At 41.9% G+C, this 23,258-nt stretch overlaps 1 protein-coding gene across 4 annotated transcripts in view; it reads right to left on the reverse strand.

Moving 5' to 3' along the window:
• Nucleotides 1–23,258, reverse strand: part of STARD13 (StAR related lipid transfer domain containing 13) — a 186,177-nt gene that overhangs the window by 69,156 nt on the left and 93,763 nt on the right. The window contains exon 1 of one of the 4 annotated variants that reach the window (XM_075266002.1): nt 13,592–13,852. The exons of the other annotated variants lie outside the window; for them this stretch is intronic. Coding sequence (XP_075122103.1) covers nt 13,592–13,625 — 34 coding nt within the window. The 5' untranslated portion in view covers nt 13,626–13,852. Of the gene's footprint in view, nt 1–13,591; nt 13,853–23,258 lie in introns of those variants that run through there. 4 annotated transcript variants of the gene reach the window in all.

Here is a 23,258-nt window from a genome sequence, read left to right on the forward strand (position 1 = left end):
TATATGACATGGCTCATGTCAATACAGATTCAATGATGGCTTACCTATAGAGGACGTCCAAACAGTCACATCACCACTTATAAAGATAAGAGTTCATTGTTCATGTGTGACAAAGTGTAACACTAATAACATAACAAAACTTTATAGGGATTGTTGTAGTCTGGGTGATAAGATCTCTACTGTAGTGTTTAATCCTTCTTGTGTAAATCTCGAAGACTCTTACTAAGAAAAGAACGGACAAACTTCCTCTTCTCCTTACCTAAGCATGACGGTAGGAGCCCAATGATTCACTGTCACCCCCAGCGTCACTGGCTGTCATAGACATTCTAAACATATACATGAAGGATTTAGTATTCAATTTCTCAGCTTACAACCTTTTAGTTCAATGATGTCAGAACCGGAAACATCCTCCATTGCTATTGCTCCTGTGTTATATGTCAGGATAAATAATCTGTAGGAGAATGAAAGGAAGCTTCCTCCCCGCCAGTCCAGGATAATCCATCATCATCATCAGAGTATAACATGGCAGACGGGTTAAAAAACCACAAGTTTAGGACACAACCATATGCCAAATATCCAATGTCCTTATAATCAAATACGGCCTTCTTATAATACAACACTACTGATAATAGAAGGAAAGTTCCATAAACCAATCCAATTTTGTAGATAATTCAACTGTATATGTTAGCATCCATATTCCTCTAAAAACTAAAAGTTACCCTGTTTCTGTACACCTCTTCCCTCTTGTGTGGGGTTGAGCTGATCTTCAGATTTCAGGATAGTTTATAAAATCGATTTTCGATCATTTTCCAGCCGATCCTGATCGCGATCGTGAGATTTGCTTGATCACCGATCGGCATCCGATCTTCCCCGATCCAGTTCGCTCAACCCTAGTTACTTTATGTTTATGGAGTAGGGTTGAGCCGATCTTGAGATTTCAGGATCGTTTTTGAAATCTGATTTTTGATCATTTTCCAGCCGATCTCGATCGTGAAATTTGCTCGATTGCTGATCGGGATCCGATCTTTCTCGATCCCAATCACTCAACCCTACTCCTGAGTTTTATTCCTGCACTGTCATCATGGGCCCTCCAACCTCCACCAGGCTCAGAAGAGCTAATAGCAACTAAGACGTGCCCCTGGGGAAAAACTACCACCACTATCAGGTATGCTGCCGGACCCCTCAGCACTGCACCAACCCCATAGGAGAGCTGGAGTAGCTGCTCAAAGTCCTAATCATTGTGACCATTGCAAGTGCTACTAATAACAGACCCCCAATGGGTTGCCCCACATGTATATACACTTAATAGCCAGAGGGGAATAACCTGATACCAGACATTTGTGGTATCACGTTTGTGGTAATTTATTTCCCTCAGGCCGGGGCACCACAAGACAGAAATGCTGCGATTAGTCTGTGGCGGAAACGCAGGAAAAATCGTGACGGTTTACAGTACAGGCAAAGTTGATGGGATCCTAGCAAATCGCATGCCCACTTTGCAATAAAAACCGTTGTGTGGACATGCCGCGATTTCCAAAATCGGTGCGGTTTTGGAGATCACAGCATGTCAGTTATACCTACAGAAAGGACGGTGGTTTCCCCATAGATATTATTGTAACAGAAAGTCTGCGGAGGAAAACGCTGCATTCCCACCGCATTTTTTCCCGCAGCGCTTTTTTGCTGTGGGACGTCCCTTGGGGCCTTTGCCTAAAGGGATTTTCCCATTAACAAAACTACCAGTGACTTGGAGAACCACTAGGTATCATTCAGTAAGTGACTGTACTCACCCAGTGACTTGGAGAACCACTAGGTATCATTCAGTAAGTGACTGTACTCATCCAGTGACTTGGAGAACCACTAGGTATCAATCAGTAAGTGACTGTACTCACCCAGTGACTTGGAGAACCACTAGGTATCGTTCAGTAAGTGACTGTACTCACCCTGTGACTTGGAGAACCACTAGATATTGTTCAGTAAGTGACTGTACTCACCCCGTCACTTGGAGAACCACTAGGTATCGATCAGTTAGTGACTGTACTCACCCTATGACTTGAAGAACCACTAGGTATCGTTCAGTAAGTGACTGTACCCTGTGACTTGGAGAACCACTAGGTATCGATCAGTAAGTGACTGTACTCACCCTATGACCTGGAGAACCACTAGGTATCGATCAGTAAGTGACTGTACTCACCCAGTGACTTGGAGAACCACTAGGTATCGATCAGTAAGTGACTGTACTCACCCTGTGACTTGGAGAACCACTAGGTATCATCCATGGTGAGAACCAGCTGCTCCTCAACATGTGGCTGAGTTAAGTTATGCCCTTCTCATGGGTCCAAATAGTTTCCAAGTATAAATACCCTTCCCATTCCGTGCACCCTCAGTCTCAGACAAAACATGGACCCCACCAGCCTTTCCGTCCTACTTTCAACCCTACATTTTTCTGTGACAACTTTCTCAGCTACCACGAATCTTATTCTGTAATTCCTCATAGGCGATTATCACTAATCTAAACAGACGTTCATGTTATCGAGGGTGCGAGTTTATCATATTTCGGGTGTGACTTAACTTTTTACTGTTTGTATGAAATGTACAAAGGATCCCGAGCAATAGAGGAGAATGTCCGAGCTTCATAATTGATACTTAGATAAGGCTGACATTTCTGTTGTTACAGGAGGATGACATAATGTGTATCTCGGCTTCTGTTCCCAAATAGAAGGCAGCTGACGTGTTTGGCAAGCGAAGAGACCAAGATGTTTACAATGATAGATTAAAATGCCACAGGAAATGTTTTCATACAGCAGTGGAACGGCTCATGAATGCTTTATTCTCTCTTGAATAGACTCGGCGCTGTAAGTAGGCATTTTCGAGCGTGCCTGCAGATTACATGGCTTTTCATTCTCCCTTTATTCCAGGCCGGCTGGAGAATGCTTGTACTATGTGATCAGCTCCATCCAAAAAAAGAGACCAAACTTTCTTGGAAACCAGGGACAAAAAAAAAAATCAACTCCTGAAATGTGTAGAACATAGTAAATAATATCTGAAAGACTGTCATTAAAAGTAATGTCTTGCCCTTTGGCACGCAGCCCTAAAAATGATTGCCACCCATTATGCCCGTATGAATGGTCAGAAAGAATCTGGCATAATAAAAAAAGAATGCAAATTACTAGCCAAGAAATAGATCCAAAGCCGAGTAATAAGTCAGGAAATCTACTGAAAATGTGTATTCAACGCTAGAAAGATATGATGTGGACTTTCCATAATATCGGGGATTAACTTAGCTTATACATTGCATTTCAGTATTAAACATGGCTGCTTTCTATCTGTGCTTGATGTGGAATTGCAGGGAAACCCCTTCTATGCTAACGGATCTGACCCGCAATACCACACACAACCTATGTACAAGTGTGGCGCTATTGATGCAAGGAAGCAGTATCTTTTCGTATTCTATAAAACTGACATTGTGACTAGTCATAGGTTCTATTCATATTGTGCTTGTAGTGTATATCAATGGTATACTTAGGTATCAAAAATATTATGAAACCCTGACAAGGTCGCTTTTTGTCCACCTTAGTGGCACAAAAGAATATAAAGGGGGGGGGGACTAATAGTAAATGAGGCTATGGAGGAATGCTATAGCTTACTTTCACTGCCATACATGTTACATAACAGTCACCCAATAGCTATTAATCGTAGACCCTCATACACATACATGGTCAGCTTGGCTGAGCATGCAAGTCTTCTGAATAGGAAGGGTGGAATAAGTAGCTGTTGTGAACATGGCCCGATTCGGAAATAGTTAAAGGGGTTTTCCAAACAAACAAAAAAAATGATGGCCTATCCTCAGGCCATTAATATTATATTGGTGAGTATCCAAGTCTCGGCACCCATGCGGATCAGCTGTACAAAGGGGGTGCCGTGGTCACGCTTGCGCCGCATCCTCTACAGGACTTACTCAGGACTTGCAAATCACTGTCACAATTCATACTGATAGGACATAACATTACAGTGAAGGAAGAAGCTGTAATATGACTCACAATGGCTAAGAACTGCGACAATATCTTCCAAATGTGGAGGAGCTGCCCAAGTGCTGCAGCCCCATCAAACAACTTAAAATACTTTGCTCCTGTGTCTTGTACATAGACCATAGGCACAATGGTCTGGAGCAGATCCTATTGATGTCTATGGGAGTGTTTTCTAGTCGTGCTCTGTGACCTGTGCAGAGACGGGATTAGATAAACTGTGAAATCCTCTATTGTGACTGGTGGATACTGTGTCTTATCTACATATACATGATCGCTGTGATCATCAGTGTGCGGTAAGTGAGTTGAGTGCTGCAAAGAAATCTACAGAAAAAGGAAGTCTCAGCATATAATTTTGCTTACTCACCAGAGTCAGAACTGCAGGATTTTTTTTTTAATACACTGTCTACCAATAAGTATTTGGACACCCATGTAGATGAAGACATTCCGATGTTAAATATCGTGTAGGGAACACCATTGGCATTAGTTGTATCAAAGATGCCACGAAGTGCAGAATTATGCAATTTCGAGAAAGGGGTAATTGTGGGTATAACAGAAATAGTCTGTGGGACATAGTAAGCAAACTGAATTATCCAAAATTACCCATATGGAGGGCAGCATAACAGAGGAACTGTCTCCCTATTTACGTCTTGGGAGACAGATTTGCATATTCCTCCCATGATCCCTTACAGTGGAGCGACTATGGCTGTATAAGTCTCCACACACCTAATAGGTGGTTTCTCCGTAAGGAATGACATTATCCCCATTACCCAAAATCGACAGTGGCCTATGTCATTACGAAGTGGAACATGAACAGTGATTGTCAGAATGTGCCCCGAGTTGGCAAACCCCCGAAACTGGGAGATAAAGACCGACGGGTGCTGGCCAGAGAAACCGCACCCAACCGATGGCTCACATACACCAGGAGTTTCACCAGACATCCAGTAAGTAATTTTCTGGTGACACCTTTCCTTTAAGAGAGCATTCAAAGTATAGTGGCGGCGTTTCTGCCACGATAACTCGCGGCAGAATCAGCGCTGATAAAAAGACTCCCATTGAAGTCAATGGGAGTCTTTTTATCAGCACTGATTCTGCCGCGTTTTCGTGTCAGAAACACCGCCACTTTACTCCGTGTGAATGCCCCCTAAGGCTTTCTTAATACTGGCATCAGATTGGTTTCTTAGGTTTCCATTATTTACAATGGCTGGAATATTGTAGACTACTGCACTAGTTGTTCCTATACAGAAAACATGTAAACCTAATTAAAACTTGTCCGACCAAGTCAAAGCAATCCATGGATGTGTGAGTACTCTTGTAACAAGTCATGGTGCCGGTGTGATCAGAGTCTTATACGAGCATACTGATTTTACAAATGAAGATGTTGGACGCTCTATCGGATCTTGTATTATTCCCCTTTTTCTCTCCCATCAGAGATGAAATTTACAGTCACTTCCACAAGTATGTTTTCTATCTTTATTTCAGCCAAGGTCATAAATTTAATGGTCCATAACATCTGTGACAGTGCGTTGCAGCCTGAATACCGCAGTGATTTATTCCCCTGGCATGTTGCACTGTAAATCCTATTCCGGGGATCTAATGCTATTATAATGGCAGTACATTTACATAAGGACACACTGCACTGCACATACACTGAGGCCCGAGGCTGATCCAGGGTAGTAAGCCGTATTAAAACATTATTTCCAAAAGAATATACTTTATTAGATGCCATAGTAATTCACACTATAGTATTGTGTGCCTGGTCAGGTCATAAGCAGAATCCAAACATTTGGGGACAACAAACATTAAAAAAAAGTTTTTTACTTAATACTTTTTTGTACTTTGTGTGTAGGTTTCCTTATTCACAAGGCCGGGCCATTATACATGGACCAAAAGTCAGTGAAAAACTGGCATGTCTGTCCGCATAAGCCCACGGACCGCACTTATCCACATGGCGGCGAATAATGGCCACGTGACGCCTTTTTTTAACTGGCCGGGAGGAGGTGCTGGGACCGATAATTGGCCACAGCGGTCATGTGAGCCTAAGGACTTCTGAGCACCAGCATGAGACCGTATGGACACCGGCAATAGACAACAGAGCGCTAGGGACAGGTGAGTATGTTTTATTATTATTATTATTATTTTTTTTTTACTTGGCACCTCCCTGGCCTCAACATAGGAGGCGCCACTTCCTGGACAACCCCTTCAAAGTGAATGGGGCTGCAATGCCAAAAACAACCTGTCGACAAGTGGGGTGCTGTTTCTCATATACCAGATAATTGGCCTACTCGTTGTAAATGGATTATCAAGTATGTGGCTTGTTTTCTGATCGCTATTGTTGTTGTCCATTGAAGGCCATGTCATAAAACAGATATCAGGCCATGCCATGCTTCTTGTAGGAGACACTTCAATGAATATTGTCTTTTCACAGTTTCTTGCAGACACCTGAATAGTCGGTACGAGTCCTTCTTTTCATTGCCTCACGGTGTCAGACAGGCACTTAATAGGTCTGTCCTTTTACTATATTAGGAACCAAGTGTATACAGTATACTCCGTCTAGGGCTCATTTCCAGTATTGTACGCACAAGTTTTTCCAGTAATACTGGAAGTAATAGACAAACTTTTCTATAAATATAATTCATAGGCAGTAATAGTGAGGGCAAATCCAATCTACAGCAATCTTAATGGAATAAACTATCCAGCTATATATAGTGTATACAGTGAGGCCTTATTCACACAATGGTGAAAAATGGTCGTGTGGCTGCTGTATTTGGAACATTCTGACCACGCATTTCTACGTATCTATTCATATGACAGTGTCTGTTTTTTTGATGGACCATTATTCATGGCTGTCAAAAAAGCTGACATGCTCCATCTTTGTCAGACACAGAAACAAAGAATTTCTACATAAAAGAATTTCCCAGAATGTATACCAATCTCTGCAAATCCGTTAAGGCTAAGAACACACTAAGTTTTTGTTGCTTTTTTAATGCTGATTTTGCTGTTTTTGGGCCAAAGCTAGGAGTGAATTTAGCAGATGGGAGAAGTATAAAAACTTCCTATATATTTTCCATGCCTTTGGAATCCACTCCCAGTTTTGGCTAAAAAAAAAGCCCCAAAAAGCAGCAAAATCTGCAACAGATTTACTAATAGACAGTGTAAACTTAGACAGGCAATCTGAAACCACACCAGATTTATCACAGTGACTGATGCTGGATGGTAAATTTGGCGTATCTTTACAGTCTACCAATAAGTATTTGGACACCCATGAAAATGAAGATATCTGCGGTTGTGAGGTATGTCACGCCTTCCACCGTTAAATATTGTGTAGGAAACAGCATTGGCATTAGTCGCATGCAAGATGCCACGAAGTGCAGAGATGTCCGATTTCGAGAAAGGGGTAATTGTGGGTACCACAGAAATGGTCAACCCTTAAGGGACATAGAAAGCGAACTGAATTACCCAAAATCGACAGTGGCCTATGTGATTACAAAGTGGAAGGTGAACGGTGATTGTGGGAATGTGCCCCTAGTGGGCAAACCCCCGAAACTGGGAGATAGAGACCGACGAGTTCTGGCCAGAGAAACCGCACCCAAACGATTGCTAATATACACCAGGAGGGTCACCAGGTATCCGGGAGTATTGTGTCGATCAATCCCATCCGTAAGGAAGCATCTGCTGGGGTCTACCAACTACTGACTATGTATAAATGTTGATTTTCTATTCTACCACACGGGTCCAAATGTTTATTGGTAGACGGTGTAGACTGTCTAGTCTTAACCGACCTTTTGGTTGGTTTACTCTGAGACAGAATCTTACGCCAAAAATGTGGTGGAATTTTGTCACAATTAAGCTAAGATATCAGTAGCCACACCCACGTATCCAGAAAGTTGAAAATTTTTTAGTTCATACTAGATGCCCCATGATGCATGACATTTACATTACATTTAGGGTGTATAAAATACAAAGCACTGTATCAAAGAATTCAACTGTGATATAGTTCTTAAAGGGAGTCTATCACTGATCCCAGCTATTTCGAGCCGCTTCCATAATGCTGTAGATGCTGTTAGCAGAATATAAACCATACCTTTCTTATTTTTCAGAACCCCAGGGATGCGTAGGAAAAGCACTTTTATTCTTCATTCAAATGAGGGTCTTGGAGCACAGGGAGAGTTTTCTTGTATTACTGAACACTGCAGCATCATCACTAAACACACCCATCCTGCATTCAGCTCAATGCAGGATGGGCGTCTTTAGTGATGATGCAGCAGTGCTCAGTAATAGAAGAAAACCCCTGTGCTCCAAGACCCTTATTTGAATGAAGAATAAAAGTGTTTTTTTCTGTGCATCCCTGGGACTCTGAAACATAGGAAAGGTTGTTGTTTATTCTGCTACAAACAACTACCACACAATGGAAGCGGTTTAAAGCAGCTGGGGGCAGTGATAGACTCCCTTTAAACTACCCATCTCCCTGCTGAATTCCTCCAAAACTGCCTGCAACTGTATCGAGAAGAATTGATGGAAGGGAAAGGGTAAAGGTCACACCAAATATTAACAGAATTTAGGTTTCTCTTTTCTTCATCTACTTCATTTTGAAAATTGAGAAAATATTTTCCACACCTGCCTAAAACTTTTGCATTGATTCACTAATTATACAGATTTTTCTCAGTAAGGAAATGTGGAGAGTAGTTCCAGTAAAATGGAGAAGTGCGGGAATGGTGATTATAGTCATGAATCATCCATGACACGGTATCCGTATGTAGCAATGTTATTGGGTAAGTTAAACATCAGCTCACCTGACATACACAGTGACAATAGAAGGGTTGTTAGGTAAACCGCCTTCACATTGACTATCTTTATGGCGTTCTCACTGCTGTGCCAGTTTATGATAAAAGTCATTTGTTACTTTTCAGGGAAAGGGTTAGATATTAAAATGGCAAGTTCCCACAATGCATTGCACCGTAAAACCGCAGCATACCCGATATCTGGTGTTTTTGTGGCTTCATTTCCTTTCTACTGACTTCAATCTCATTCATGTTCTAGATAGAGATCTTTATTCCCCTCTCGTATCGGCCAGGAAGCGCTAGCGGCCGGCCATCATCTATAGCCGTTATTGTGGGTGACACAGTCAAATGCCCAGAAATGGAGACATTGATGTGCCACCCACCGCTGTACCCACATATGAAGAACTCCCTAAAATATAACTACAATGGGAGATATCAGTATATTCACTGAAACAGACAAATCATTATAGTCAATGTGCTTGAAAATGATGTTAGATTGGCCTTAAAGAGAACTTATGGCCACAACAATTCAGTGCAATGTGCAGGCAGCATGTTATAGAGCAGGAGGAGCTGAGGAGGTGGATAGATCGTTTGGTGGAAAAGATTCAGTATACCTGTATTTTATTCATTTATAATTTTGCTCTTTCTATGCTTCAAAATAGCCATCTAGTCATCTAGTCATGGGACAGTCCTATCAGTGATTGACAGTCATCTCTGTATGCACAGTTATCTAGTCATGGAGTAGTCCTGTCAGTGACTGACTGTTATCTCTCTATGTACAGTTAACTAGTCATGAGGGTGATCCTATTAGTGATTGACAGCTATCTCTATATGTACAGTCATCTAGTCATGAGGGCAATCCTATTAGCGATTGACAGCTATGTCTCTATGTACAGTCATCTAGTCAGGGGGGCGGTCCTGTCAGTGACTGACTGTTATCTCTCTATGTACAGTTAACTAGTCATGAGGGTGATCCTATCAGTGATTGACAGTAGAGATAAGTGAGTACTATTTGAAACTCACGTTTCGATCAGCACGCACCCATAGGAATGAATGGACGCAGCCAGTACGCAGGGGTAAAGCGGCTGGCTGCTTACAAAGTCTGCGTGCCGGCCGCTTCCATTAATTCCTATGGATGCGTGCTATTCGAAATGGTCGTTTCGAATAGTACTCGCTCATCTCTAATTGACAGCTTTCTCTGTATGCACAGTCAACTACTCATTGGGATGGTCCTTTCAAGAGGTTGACAGTTCTCTCTGTATACACAGCTGTCTAGTCATGAGCTCGATCTGTCATTCACTGATAGGTCCGCCGCCATGACTAGTTGACTGTTTCTAATATAGAAAGATCAAAAATCTAAATGTATAAATGACAGGATATACAGATTTTTTCCCACAAACCAATACATCAATATGTGGCTCCTCCTTGTCTATAACATGCTGCCTGTACATTAGACAGTATTTTCAGTGTAACAGGTTTCCTTTAAGAAAAAGTTCAAGCAAGTCGATTCCTCGAGGTGGTTACTTGAGTAAATAATAGGCTGTTGAGATGTATGTGTAGTTTATATGGGAGGTCAGGTATTTGTGTTATCTTTGTGAAGTGCTTTGTGAAGCATCACTATGTCAAGTTTACATTCCTATGGAGTATACAGCTCGGTATACAAGACTGGGGCCCCTATTCCAAACAGATGCCTACAATATATGATAGAAAAGGCTATCTGGATTTTGAGGAATCATTTTGGTACAGTAGTGTTTCATCTTACAACCACTGGACCACAAAAACATATTCTGGGTAGCCCAATCCATAGATATCTATTGTGGAAGACTATTACAGAGGAATGGCGATACCTTAACTTTTATATGGTAAATTTAAGGTTGCCATACCCCCATACACTCAGATCCTCCCAGTAGAGAGGTATGTACCTTTTACACGCATGCTCGATCCTAGGCAGACAGTACTCTGCCTGTCTCTGGAGTGGAAGTGGCTGCTTATCAGGGAGAACACTGCACATTTTCCATACATTACTGTCTGCCAGGTGATCACACTCCACAGGAACTTTATTTTAACTTTGAGCTATAAATCAAGCAAAAAAAATATAGCTCACCTGTGGGATTTTGTGCTACCTGCTCAAAAAACTATAAAAATACAGAAAACTTCTTTTAACTAACCAGAATGACTGATACTCTGTTATTTCTCATATAGAACTGTACAATAATCTTCAATTCTAAGACAACAGAAACCAATGGTACAAATTTAAGCCCCTAGGCCCAATGCACAATCTGCAACAGGGCCCCCACAATGTGTCACTCGTAATACTGGTAGCAACAGGAGAAGGACCAACAGATCAGATAGGTCAAGGACAGCGCTCACCCAATTGTTAGGAACCTTCTTTATTGAACAACACTCAAAGGGAATGGCACAATGCGTTTTGGACCCATAGGTCCTTTATCAAGTGCAAATGTACTGGCCTGGGATGGCTTGAAACTGGGCTCCTTACAATTGGGTGAGCACTGTCCTTGACCTATTTGGTTTGTTGGTCCTTCTCCTGTTGCTACATGATACGTCCCTGTGACATCCACCAGCTGCTGCCCTCCATCTGGTTTACCTTCCCAAGATCAGATATTGATTGCACTTTGGGTTGTTGTGACACTCTCACAGCCCCGTCAGGTGAGCAGACAATTGTCTGTCTATAATATTTCACTCTCAGCCTGATTTACTACACGAAGATTGGCTCGGTGTCCCCCTCTTTTGTCTTTCTTGTAATACTGGTGTCTTTCTAAATGGTAGAGGGATCGATGGGACCCCTAAAGCACCAGGGCACTATATACCTCTATACGCGCCACACCTCTACTACCCTGAAGATGCAGAAGACTCAACAAAGGGAACCAATTCAGAAACATCTCTAGTTAAGAAACACAGTCATAGCTCCACATTTTGTACTAACGTTTATTCTTCAGCTCTTTACTCCTTGGGTATGTTCATATTGTGTTAATTTGCAGTAAACAGTTTTCCATAAATTCAGAAGATAACCCATGGAAGGCTGCAGCTGAAATTACGATTTCTGCTATGGACCTGCATGTGGAATGGCTTTATTGTAATTGGGTGCAACTAAATTATGGATTTTCAATGATAATCAAGATGTGTACATGTCCATTATTCATATACTTGTAGATTTGGTTCAAAATGCTGGCAGAATCCATAATGTGTATACATGACTGTTCTGATGGTGGTTTCTACTTCCTAGAGAATACCAGCTAGTCTCTACTTGTCCCTACTTTCTGAAGACTACCAGCTAGTCTCTACTTCCTGGACACTACCAGTAGGCCTCTACTTCCTGAAGACTACCAGCTGGTCTCTACTTCCTGAAGATTACCAGCTGGTCTCTACTTCCTGGACACTACCAGCTAGTCTCTACTTCTTGAAGACTACCAGCTAGTATATACTTCCTGAAGACTATTAGCTGGTCTCTACTTCCTGGACACTACCAGCTAGTTACTTCCTGAAGACTACCAATTGGTCTCTACTTCCTGACTACTAGTTGGTTTCTACTTCCTGGTCTTGTCTCAACTCACTGGAAATGCTCACTCAGCTAATAATTGGCCAGACGGTCCAGAATCAGACATTGTCTGACGAAACTCAGATACTGATTGGCTGAGAGGGAATTTTCTGTCATTTACTGTGTGTCATGATGCGACCAGGATGTAGAGACTAGTGTCAGAACAAGAGGAGTAGGGGTTCATTGACTATCACTTTGTTTTTATCTTTTTATACCCTGCGAACCCTTTAAATAAATTATATTCATTATCCGTGCTTATAAATTTGAGGTTCTTGGTGCACAGTTTGATAAAATTGTGCAAGCCCATCTGCCTGTAAATATATATAGCTACAGGTGCATTTTATCAAATGGGGCGCCACGAACCTCAAATTTATAAGCACAGATAATGACTATAGCACATTGTTTGATAAAATTACGCAAGCCCATCTGCTTGTAAATATATATATATATATATATATATATATATATATATATATATATATATCTACAGGTGCATTTTATCAAATGATGCGCCAAGAACCTCAAATTTCTAAGCACAGATAATGGCTATAGCAGTAACGCAGTTTCATATTCAAATACTTATTCTTTACATATGTCTTTGCGCCCTCTATAGAGCGCTGCTGCATAGTTTGTAAGTTTTTTCTGTGCATGTATTATATATACATATCTATAAAGAAACAGAGAGAGAGCGCGCCATATGGAATACACTTTGCATAGTATCAAATTATCCTTGGCTGCAAACTTAACTTCTTCCTAGTTTGACACTTGATACACCGTTTATATAACCTTACTCTATGTTGTGCCGTACAAGAAATTCGGTCGTAACATCTTTTTGATAAATAATTGAAGATGTCAGTACTTGAAGCGTCTTCATAAATTACCGTCTTTTAACCCACAGTCTCCAAAGCAACAAGTGTATTGGATTAAATTACTCCGTACAAGATGTGAAATGTAATCCAAGTTTTAAGGTGAACGTACAATAGCCTGCAGCTACCTATTACTAGGAACACATGTGCAGTCACATGCACCAGCCACAGAGGAAGCCAAAATATCCGATCCAGTCTAACACACTAAACATTGTCCCCTGATGGTTATTACAAGACACAAAGGGGGCTCGGACAGTCATTAGACTATATTATGTCATAGAAGTGAATGAGTTAAAAGTGTGCCAACAGACAAATAGAAGAAAGTATGCTAGAGATAAGGATAAAAGCGGCATCTACAGGACTACTCACCACAAAGGAAGCTCTCCGCAGCACAGAATATCATGATGAAACCAAGTCTGAACTCTTTATAAACTGAGATCACAATGCCATGCTGTAGGAAAGGCAACGTTTGTCATCCTCTGGCTTGTTGCTTCATTGCACTCATCCAACAATAGTGAATGTATTGAGCTGTACAGTACTCCTATTGACCTGCTATGAGCAGCACAACTGCACGTCCAGCCAATCCCCGGCCACATCTTATGTAACGTCTTCTGTGTTTTGTGAAATGACTTGTGTGTTCTCACTGATTTTCTATATAACCATTAGTTTCTATGAGCGATGAGTAGAAAGGATTAGAAAAGTTTTACAAGACAAAGCATAACCGGCCCTATAGTTTCAGGCAGATTTTATCAAACGTCTCACACAATGGAGAACAATGCTACAATTACACGTCAAAAGAATAGAAAAAGCCTATACATCAAATGCAAATGTAATTTGTTGTGATGGTTACATAGTTACATAGTAGATGAGGTCGGATGAAGACATCAGTCCATCAAGTCCATCCTTTAACCCCTCCTCTGATTATGTCTGTTCTAGTAGATACAATAATTGTATCCTCCATGATACAACAATTCTGGGACATCTTCTTTTAGAACTCTGCGTTGTGAATTGGTGAATAAATTACCAATGTGCTTGTCAAATGAGGGTCGTATGTCCCTATAGAGCCTGCCTACAAAGTAAAAAGTGCTCCAGAATTATCTTTTTTTTGCATTTACTAATATAGTCATATCAGAAGAGGTGAAAGGTCATCTTTAAACAAACAAACAAACAAACAAACCTATACTATAAATACAAACATGGGTTTGATGGTCTTCCTTTTACAGCAGATCTGTCACCTCTCATAACATGAATTTTTAGGAAAATACCTTATATTCCCCATAAAATAACTATGCGCTGTTCCTCTGTAATTCTTCCTAGAAATTGACGAAGTTGCCCTGGAATGGAAAGTCCTACAAAGATTCTCCCCAGCCAGTAGCAAAAATGTTAGGACCCATCAAAGCTGATCCCCTCTTATCAAGTGTCCCATAGCAGTCACATGGTGTCTCTCTATGGCCTGGTTCACATCTGCATTCGGGCCGTTCCCCGCAATTTTTCATGAGAAGAGAAAAGTCCTGCAAACAGCACTTTTTTGTGAGGAAACTGAGCGGAAACCAGACATTACAGTCTATGGGGTCCTGGGTTATCTTAGATAACTGCTTTTTTATGCAGTTTAGGTTTCTGTTCGGGGGTCTCATAGCGGAAACCCTTGTGCAGATGAGAATCGGGCGTATGATCTCACATGACAATACAATCCCTCGCCTGCCTCAGTGTATAGTTCACACATAATCCCATAGTACAAGTATGAGCCCCTAGAAACTAAATCCTGGGTTTTATTTGTACTGTACAAACACATTATTTATCATGAGCTACCATATGTATAAAGAAAACAGAAGAGGAAGCTACGCCAAGTAAAAAAATGCAGAAGATGTCAGGAGCGTCCAGAGAAACCAAAAAAATCACTCAGAACACTGCTAAAGATATTTGGGTGCACTTATTAACCTATTAACAGCACTAACTGATCTTTTTTTAAAAATTATTTTTTGCCCAAAAAAACCCTTCACGGTTTTCTAGATCTCTGCTTTTCTTTGCTTACATCCAGAGGTTAAAATAAGTGTCCATGTGATATACAGTCCATGGTCATGTGATATACAGTCCATGGTCATGTGATATACAGTCCATGGTCATATGATGTACAGTCCATAGTCATGTGATGTACAGTCCATGGTCATGTGATATACAGCCCATGGTCATGTGATATACAGCCCATGGTCATGTGATATACAGTCCATGGTCATGTGATATACAGCCCATAGTCATGTGCTATACAGTCCATGGTCATGTGATATACAGCCCATAGTCATGTGATATACAGTCCATGGTCATGTGATATACAGTCCATGATCATGTGATATACAGTCCATGGTCATGTGATATACAGTCCATGGTCATGTGATGTACAGTCCATGGCCATGTGATATACAGCCCATAGTCATGTGATATACAGTCCATGGTCATGAGATATACAGTCCACTGTCATGTGATATACAGTCCACGGTCATGTGATATACAGTCCATGGTCATGTGATATACAGTCCATGGTCATGTGATGTACAGTCCATGATCATGTGATATACAGTCCATGGTCATGTGATATACAGTCCATGGTCATGTGATGTACAGTCCATGGTCATGTGATGTACAGTCCATGGTCATGTGATGTACAGTCCATGGTCATATGATATACAGTCTATGGTCATTCGATATACAGTCCATGGTCAAGTGATATACAGTCCATGGTCATGTGATGTACAGTCCATGGTCATGTGATATACAGTCTATGGTCATTCGATATACAGTCCATGGTCAAGTGATATACAGTCCATGGTCATGTGATGTACAGTCCATGGTCATGTGATATACAGTCTATGGTCATTCGATATACAGTCCATGGTCAAGTGATATACAGTCCATGGTCATGTGATATACAGCCCATAGTCATGTGCTATACAGTCCATGGTCATGTGATATACAGCCCATAGTCATGTGATATACAGTCCATGGTCATGTGATTTACAGTCCATGGTCATGTGATGTACAGTCCATGATTTTGTGATATACAGTCCATGGTCATGTGATGTACAGTCCATGGTCATGTGATATACAGCCCATAGTCATGTGATATACAGTCCATGGTCATGAGATATATAGTCCACTGTCATGTGATATACAGTCCACGGTCATGTGATATACAGTCCATGGTCATGTGATATACAGTCCATGGTCATGTGATGTACAGTCCATGATCATGTGATATACAGTCCATGGTCATGTGATATACAGTCCATGGTCATGTGATATACAGTCCATGGTCATGTGATGTACAGTCCATGGTCATGTGATGTACAGTCCATGGTCATATGATATACAGTCTATGGTCATTCGATATACAGTCCATGGTCAAGTGATATACAGTCCATGGTCATGTGATGTACAGTCCATGGTCATGTGATATACAGTCCATGGTCATGTGATATACAGTCCATGGTCATGTGATATACAGTCCATGGTCATGTGATGTACAGTCTATGGTCATGTGATGGACATACAGGTGCACAGTTTATTACCAGACAGATGTCCCATTACTGTGCTGTGACTGTAACGAGCTGTGCACCTGTGTGTCCATCACATGACCATGGACTGATTTATATCCATTGGAAGTTAACAACGAATGACAGCAAGCAGAGATCTAGTAAACTGTGAGGAATTGATACATAAAATATATTAGAAGATTTTACAACTTTTCATTATACAAAGAATAACATTTATTTTGCTGGACGACCCCTTTTAAGATCCCTTTTCTGGTTGTTCAGTCCATGATTTCCATGCAGACATATTACAGATATGTTAGACACTTTTTCTGGGCTTACACCTGCATACTGTTGGAATTACTGCAGGAATTCTGCTGATAGCTATTCACACACGTGATACATTTTTCCACATACTAGTCATTTTTCCAAATCCAGCAATCATTTATGACACAGAGAAAGGATCTACTCAGATTACTATTATAAAATCCCCACAATGTATCTATACCAAGATTTTATCAGCAAGACCATGAATCAGTCTGACATATAGAAATATGAAATGTATATAGGAAATTGTATGTAATGACGTCCAGGTGATTTCTCATAACTATGTGTTGATCACAGGAATGAATGCTCTCTCCTAGCCAACAATAAGATTTTCTAAGCATGGACACTGCATTCACCTTGAATTCTTGGAGCACATCTAATATAACATGGGCTATAAATATAGATATGATTTCTGGATCCCTGGTCAATGTCTAAGGTTTAGCAGGAAGAACACTGCTTACAATATAGTCAGTAACTGGGTTAAAGATTGGGTTGCGATGACACATTGTACACCAACTGCTCGATAACATTAAAGGGAGTTTCCACATTAGACAATCCCTTCTTGTTAGGAGAGCCCCTAATGATCAGCCATCGTTAGCTATAACGACATTTGGCAGTAATTTCAATGTAGCGCCATCATAAGGGAAATTAAAGGGGTGTTCAAGGATTGTAATATTGTTGACCTATGCTTAGAAGGGGCTGCAGTGCTTGGGTTAGTGCTGCGGCCTCTCCGGTACTTACCAAGCACAGTGCTGTATATTTGTTCAGAGAATATGCTTCCTTTCTCTAGCGCCGCCTCCATCTTCTTCAGAAACGGCCTCTTCACGTGTCTCCTCCCGGCGTGTGGGGGGTCAAAATTCAATATATGCGCAAGTTGGCTTTGCCAGCGGGCCTCGAGCAGAGCCGACTTCACATGCGAGCAGCCATAGAACTACAGGAGCATACTGCACATGCTCGCGTAAGTGGCAACAACAATAAGGCTACCCATATGTGAAGTCAGTTCTGCCCGAGACCCGCTGGCAGAGCCGACTTGCGCATACATAAAATTTTGACCCCCCCCCCCTCCCACGCGCCGGAAGAAAACGCGTGAAGAGGCCGTTGCTGAAAAAGATGGAGGCGGCGCTGGAGAGAGCTCTCTGGAAGCATTGGGGACGCCCCCAGTGCTGTTTGAGCGCTGGGACCCACCCCCAGTGCTGTGAGAGAACTCATTTGCATACCGACAAAAACGGGATTTCAAGCGAACGGCGGTGCGGAGAAGACATCGCAAGGCTATTCTTAAGGTTATTCCGAATTGTTTAGTGAGAAAAAAAATGAGTTTTTATGATAGGATCCCTTTAAAGGGAACCCAATTTTAGAAAAATGGGCACATTCTTAAGACAAAAGAATGACAATAAATGGATGGATTTCATCATTTTTGAGCAATTATATAGCGGCAGAAATCTTCCATTACTATTATTTATGTAACTTGATTATAATAAAACCACAGGCGTGCGTCTTATCACTCCAGGCGATATATTTGGCGCTATTTTCCAGGTATTCCAGGTGCAGGTAGGAGGGAGATATTTGGGCAGTTGCTTTTTATTTGCCTTTCAGAGGATGTGATTAATTATTAACATGTTCAGCAGCGTTTTCTCCATGACTGTAGAACAAACAGTGCCGCACCCAATCCTGGGAGAGCTGGGTATGGCACAAGGAACACTACACGTTCACAAACACATCTCTGGCAGTGAAACCTAGTTTCCAGTTTTCGGTAGTATTCGCTTGTAAGGCGCTTATCACAAGGGTCACACCACAGCTTTGTTATAGGCGGCCCTGTAAGTGCAGCTGTCAGCTTATGAGTGGGGTAAGGACAGGACGAAATGCGGTGAAACAGATGATTGGAATGTTCCCCGGTATTCTGAGAGATGAATGTGCTGATCTTATGGGATAGGGGAACGGCAGATTATGTGATCCCAAATGTTGGGGCCGGGAGGAGATTTCATCTGCAATGTTATAATGTGATGGGGGATATGGAAGTAAACAGGAAACCAAAAACCCTAAATAACATAGTAGCAAAAAACAGCAATAAAATAGGAAGCATTTACAGCCAAGGGTATGAATTACATGTTATGGAGGTCTCCTGATGGTTTTGCATCCCAATAGCAGTGTCGTTTTTTCCCTGTGTGTACTGGGACTTCTGCGGCTGAGATATCGCCTTTCTTGGCAATATGTATATGAGCTCTTTGGAGCAATGACAACACCTTTGTTGCTCCAAACAGTTTATTTGCATAACATGGATATTGGAAGCAAAGATTCAGAAAGGAAACCACCATTGGATTCAGGTGACCCTAGCCTATCTGTGGGGCTGGGTTGATATGTTGGGCTCTGGCGACACACTCCCTTTAAATATAAGGCCTGCTGTCATCATATCCCTTGCGTTATCTGTATAAAGGGCGTTATGGGTCTGCTGACGCTAGGTTCACACCTGCGTTTGGGGTCTCCGTTCTATGGTTTCCGTCTTCTGCATGCCAGAAGACGGAAACCGTAGACCGGGTCCGGCCGTGCGCGGCGGTGAGCGTTTTAGGCTCTCCACCGCGAAACCGGATTTTTTTATCAGGACACAGAGTACTGCATGTCCGACTCTGTGTCCGGATTATAAAACCCGGTTTCGCGGCGGAGAGCGCAAAACGCTCACCGCCGCTCACAGCCGGACATCTCTCTCACCCATTCAAATGAATGGGTGAGAGAGACTCCTGCAGGTTTCCGTATCCTGCCTGTGTTTTAGGCATGAAACGGAAACCTAAGTACGGAGTGCTGGGCCGCAGATGTGAACGAGCCCTTAAAGGTATTATTTTAAGATATAAACAGTATATTAAAGCAAACCTTTCTTCTTTATGTTCCAGTTTATGTTACATTAAGTTTCTAAACATTACTATTACATAAGGTTTCCTTCCTTCATCCCCAGATACATCCTTCATACATCACCGGCTCCTGACCTGCCCTTAACAAACTTATCTAATTCTCCCAGACACAGCCAAGCACAACAAATGAAGCGTCCTATGTAATACACACTCGTCTCCCACATCCATTCTCCATGCCGATATTAAAGTGATATTCCCATCTGAGAAGCATTTTCCATATAGGTATAATAGAAGCAGAAAGTCCGCAGAGGAAACTGTGCGACGTTCTGCGAAAAATGCTGCGGAAAAAAATGTGATGCATTTCCGCCAAAGTCTTTTCTGTAAGGTTTTTTGGCTGTGGCTCGCTATATGGAGCCTTAGCTTTAAAGAGATTGGGATGAACTAAATTTGGCGTGTGACAAGCACTGTCATTTTCCCCCTTTCTGCTCTCTGCTCAAAAACCATTTCCATCACCCTAAGGGGAGCCTTCACACGAAGTAAACGCGCGTGTATTTTTGCAAAATACACATGTAAAAATAAGACTCCCATTGACTTCAATGACATTTTAGGGTGCATTCACACGGAGTAACGTGCCGCGTGACCTGGCACGTATACGCCATGTGAGATTTTGAGCGCCATATACGCTCCCATTGATTTCAATGGGAGCCTGGATCATATACGCCGCGTTATTTTGCGGCCGTGATTTTGCGGCTGCAAAATAACGCGGCGTATACAAGACTAACTCCCATTGAAATCAATGGGAGTGTATACGGCGCTCAAAATCTCACACGGCGTATACGTGCCAGGTCATGCGGCACGTTACTCCGTGTGAATGCACCCTTACAGGCATATTTTTACAGGCGTATTTTTACACGTGTAAAAAATATCATTGAAGTCAATGGAAATCTTATTTTTACACATGTATTTTTACACGTGTATTTTGCAAAAATACATGCGTGTTTACTCCGTGTGATGGCTCCCTATAGAGTTCAGTTCACATACAGCAAAGCTGTCCTAGGAACACAGAATTTTCTATCCAAGAAGGAAACAGTATATAGATGTTATGTTTCTCTCCGCATATTTCGTGTGGAAACTGAGTGGAAACTACACGTGCTCCATTACAGTTTATGGGGTTCACGGGTATCCTGAAGGTAACTGCATAGAGGTTTCTGTTCAGGGCATCCCCAAGAGGATTACCCGAATGGAAACCTGAACACAGATTTGAAACAGACCTTTTAGTAAACTGATATAAAGGATTCCTACAATCTACGCCAACTATGAACTGGCAAAGATTTTATTGCAGATGCAATGACCCTGCAGTGAGTGCGCTTGATTTATGTGGAGGTGTGAGCCTTGTCATATAGCCGGTCTTCATAAATCTCCCAATCCAGGTACAATCCAGGTTTCTCTCTACACAGCCCCCATTGGACAAACCATTGCCAGATTTGGCTTCAGGTACCATCTTTATGCTGATGACACCCAATTATACACATCTTCCCGTGACATCACCCCTGCACTCATACAGAACACCAGTGACTGTCTCTCTGCTGTCTCTAATATCATGTCCTCGCTCTATCTGAAACTAAATCTCTCTAAGACTGAACTACTACTGTTTCCACCATCTAACAGATCTGTCCCTGATATATCCATTGCAGTCTCAGGCCTTACTATAACTCCTAGGCAGCATGCCCGCTGCCTCGGGGTCATATTTGACGCAGACCTTTCCTTCACCCCTCATATTGAATCACTCGCACGTTCATGTCACCTCCACCTCAAAAACATCTCCAGAATACGCCCTTTCCTTACCAGAGATACACTAAAGACACTTACTGTCTCTCTGATTCATTCTCGCCTTGACTACTGTAACTCCTTACTAATCGGTCTTCCCCTCACTAAACTCTCCCCTCTACAATCTATTCTGAATGCAGCGGCCAGGCTCATCTATCAGGCTAGACGCTACAGCGATGCCTCTGGTCTGTGCCAGTCACTACATTGGCTGCCTATTCATTATAGAATAAAATATAAAGTTATGACTCTCATCCACAAGGCTCTCCATAAAGCCGCACCTCCCTACATTTCTTCCCTCATCTCTGTCTACCGCCCAACCCGTGTTCTCCGCTCACTCAATGACCTAACACTTACATCCTCTATTATCAGAACCTCCCACGCTCGTATACAAGACTTCTCCCGAGCTGCACCACTTCTCTGGAATGCTCTACCCCGGACAATAAGATTAACTCCCAACTTCTACAGTTTCAAACGCAAACTAAAGACGCATCTTTTCAGACAAGCCTATCACAATTCCTAATGCACAAAATTGTCTGAACACTGTATAAGCAATGCTGCCCCTGCTACCTCTTGTGTCACCCCCTCTACCTCATAGATTGTAAGCTCTTTTGAGCAGGGCCCTCAGTCCCATTGTGTGAAATGACGTTCTTTGTTATGTATGTCTGTATCTGAACCCTATAAATTTTACAGCGCTGCGGAATATGTTGGCGCTATATAAATAAAATGTATTATTATTATTATTATTATTATTATTACACACAGTGTTTGGCAGTTTTGTTTTCAGGAGAATGGCAGAATTATATTCAAGGCCATAGTATGTGTTATTTTGAGGATCTTCCCTCGCAGAGATGGTGAGGACCAGCTGCAAAAGTCATCTGGGCAGCAAATCTGCAGACTTAGATGGAAGAAGGTGTCATGGTGGTCTGGGCTGAATGGAGAACAGATGTAAAAAGAATAACAATTATTACCTGTGACTCACTGAATGTAATATTTAACCTGTCTGTCACTGCCAAGATCAGTACTGTACTTACATCTACGGACTAATGCAAGTAATGGATGGCACCATTCTTGTCTATAGAACTTTATCTCTCAGGATACCCTTACCAAGTGTTAGGTCATTCTAGGAGCTATATTTTCACATACTATTAACAATATTGTTGGGCTAATCTAACATGGCAATCGGTTTATTTGATTATAAGCAGGGCTATAGTTAGGCTTTCCTTCACCTGGGGACAAAGGTTCCAGTCAATGACCTTAGGGTATGTTCACAGGGCATAATTTGCCATGGATTTCTTAGGTGGATTCCGCCCCATAATCAGCAGTGGATTTTGTCCTGTTTCTGTTCTCAACTGGGAGACTGAGATTGGAACAGAAGGTTGAAAAAATAAGCTTCCAGGTCAATCTTACCATGTATTCTATGGCTGATTCAGCTGCAGAATCTGTGAACCAAGAATCCCCCATTGAGAAATGAGAAGAGAAAACGCACCAAGCCGACCCTAGTGCAGTATTTTAAGAACC

Source organism: Leptodactylus fuscus, chromosome 2 (genome assembly GCF_031893055.1).
Source record: "Leptodactylus fuscus isolate aLepFus1 chromosome 2, aLepFus1.hap2, whole genome shotgun sequence".
Taxonomy (NCBI): domain Eukaryota; kingdom Metazoa; phylum Chordata; class Amphibia; order Anura; family Leptodactylidae; genus Leptodactylus; species Leptodactylus fuscus.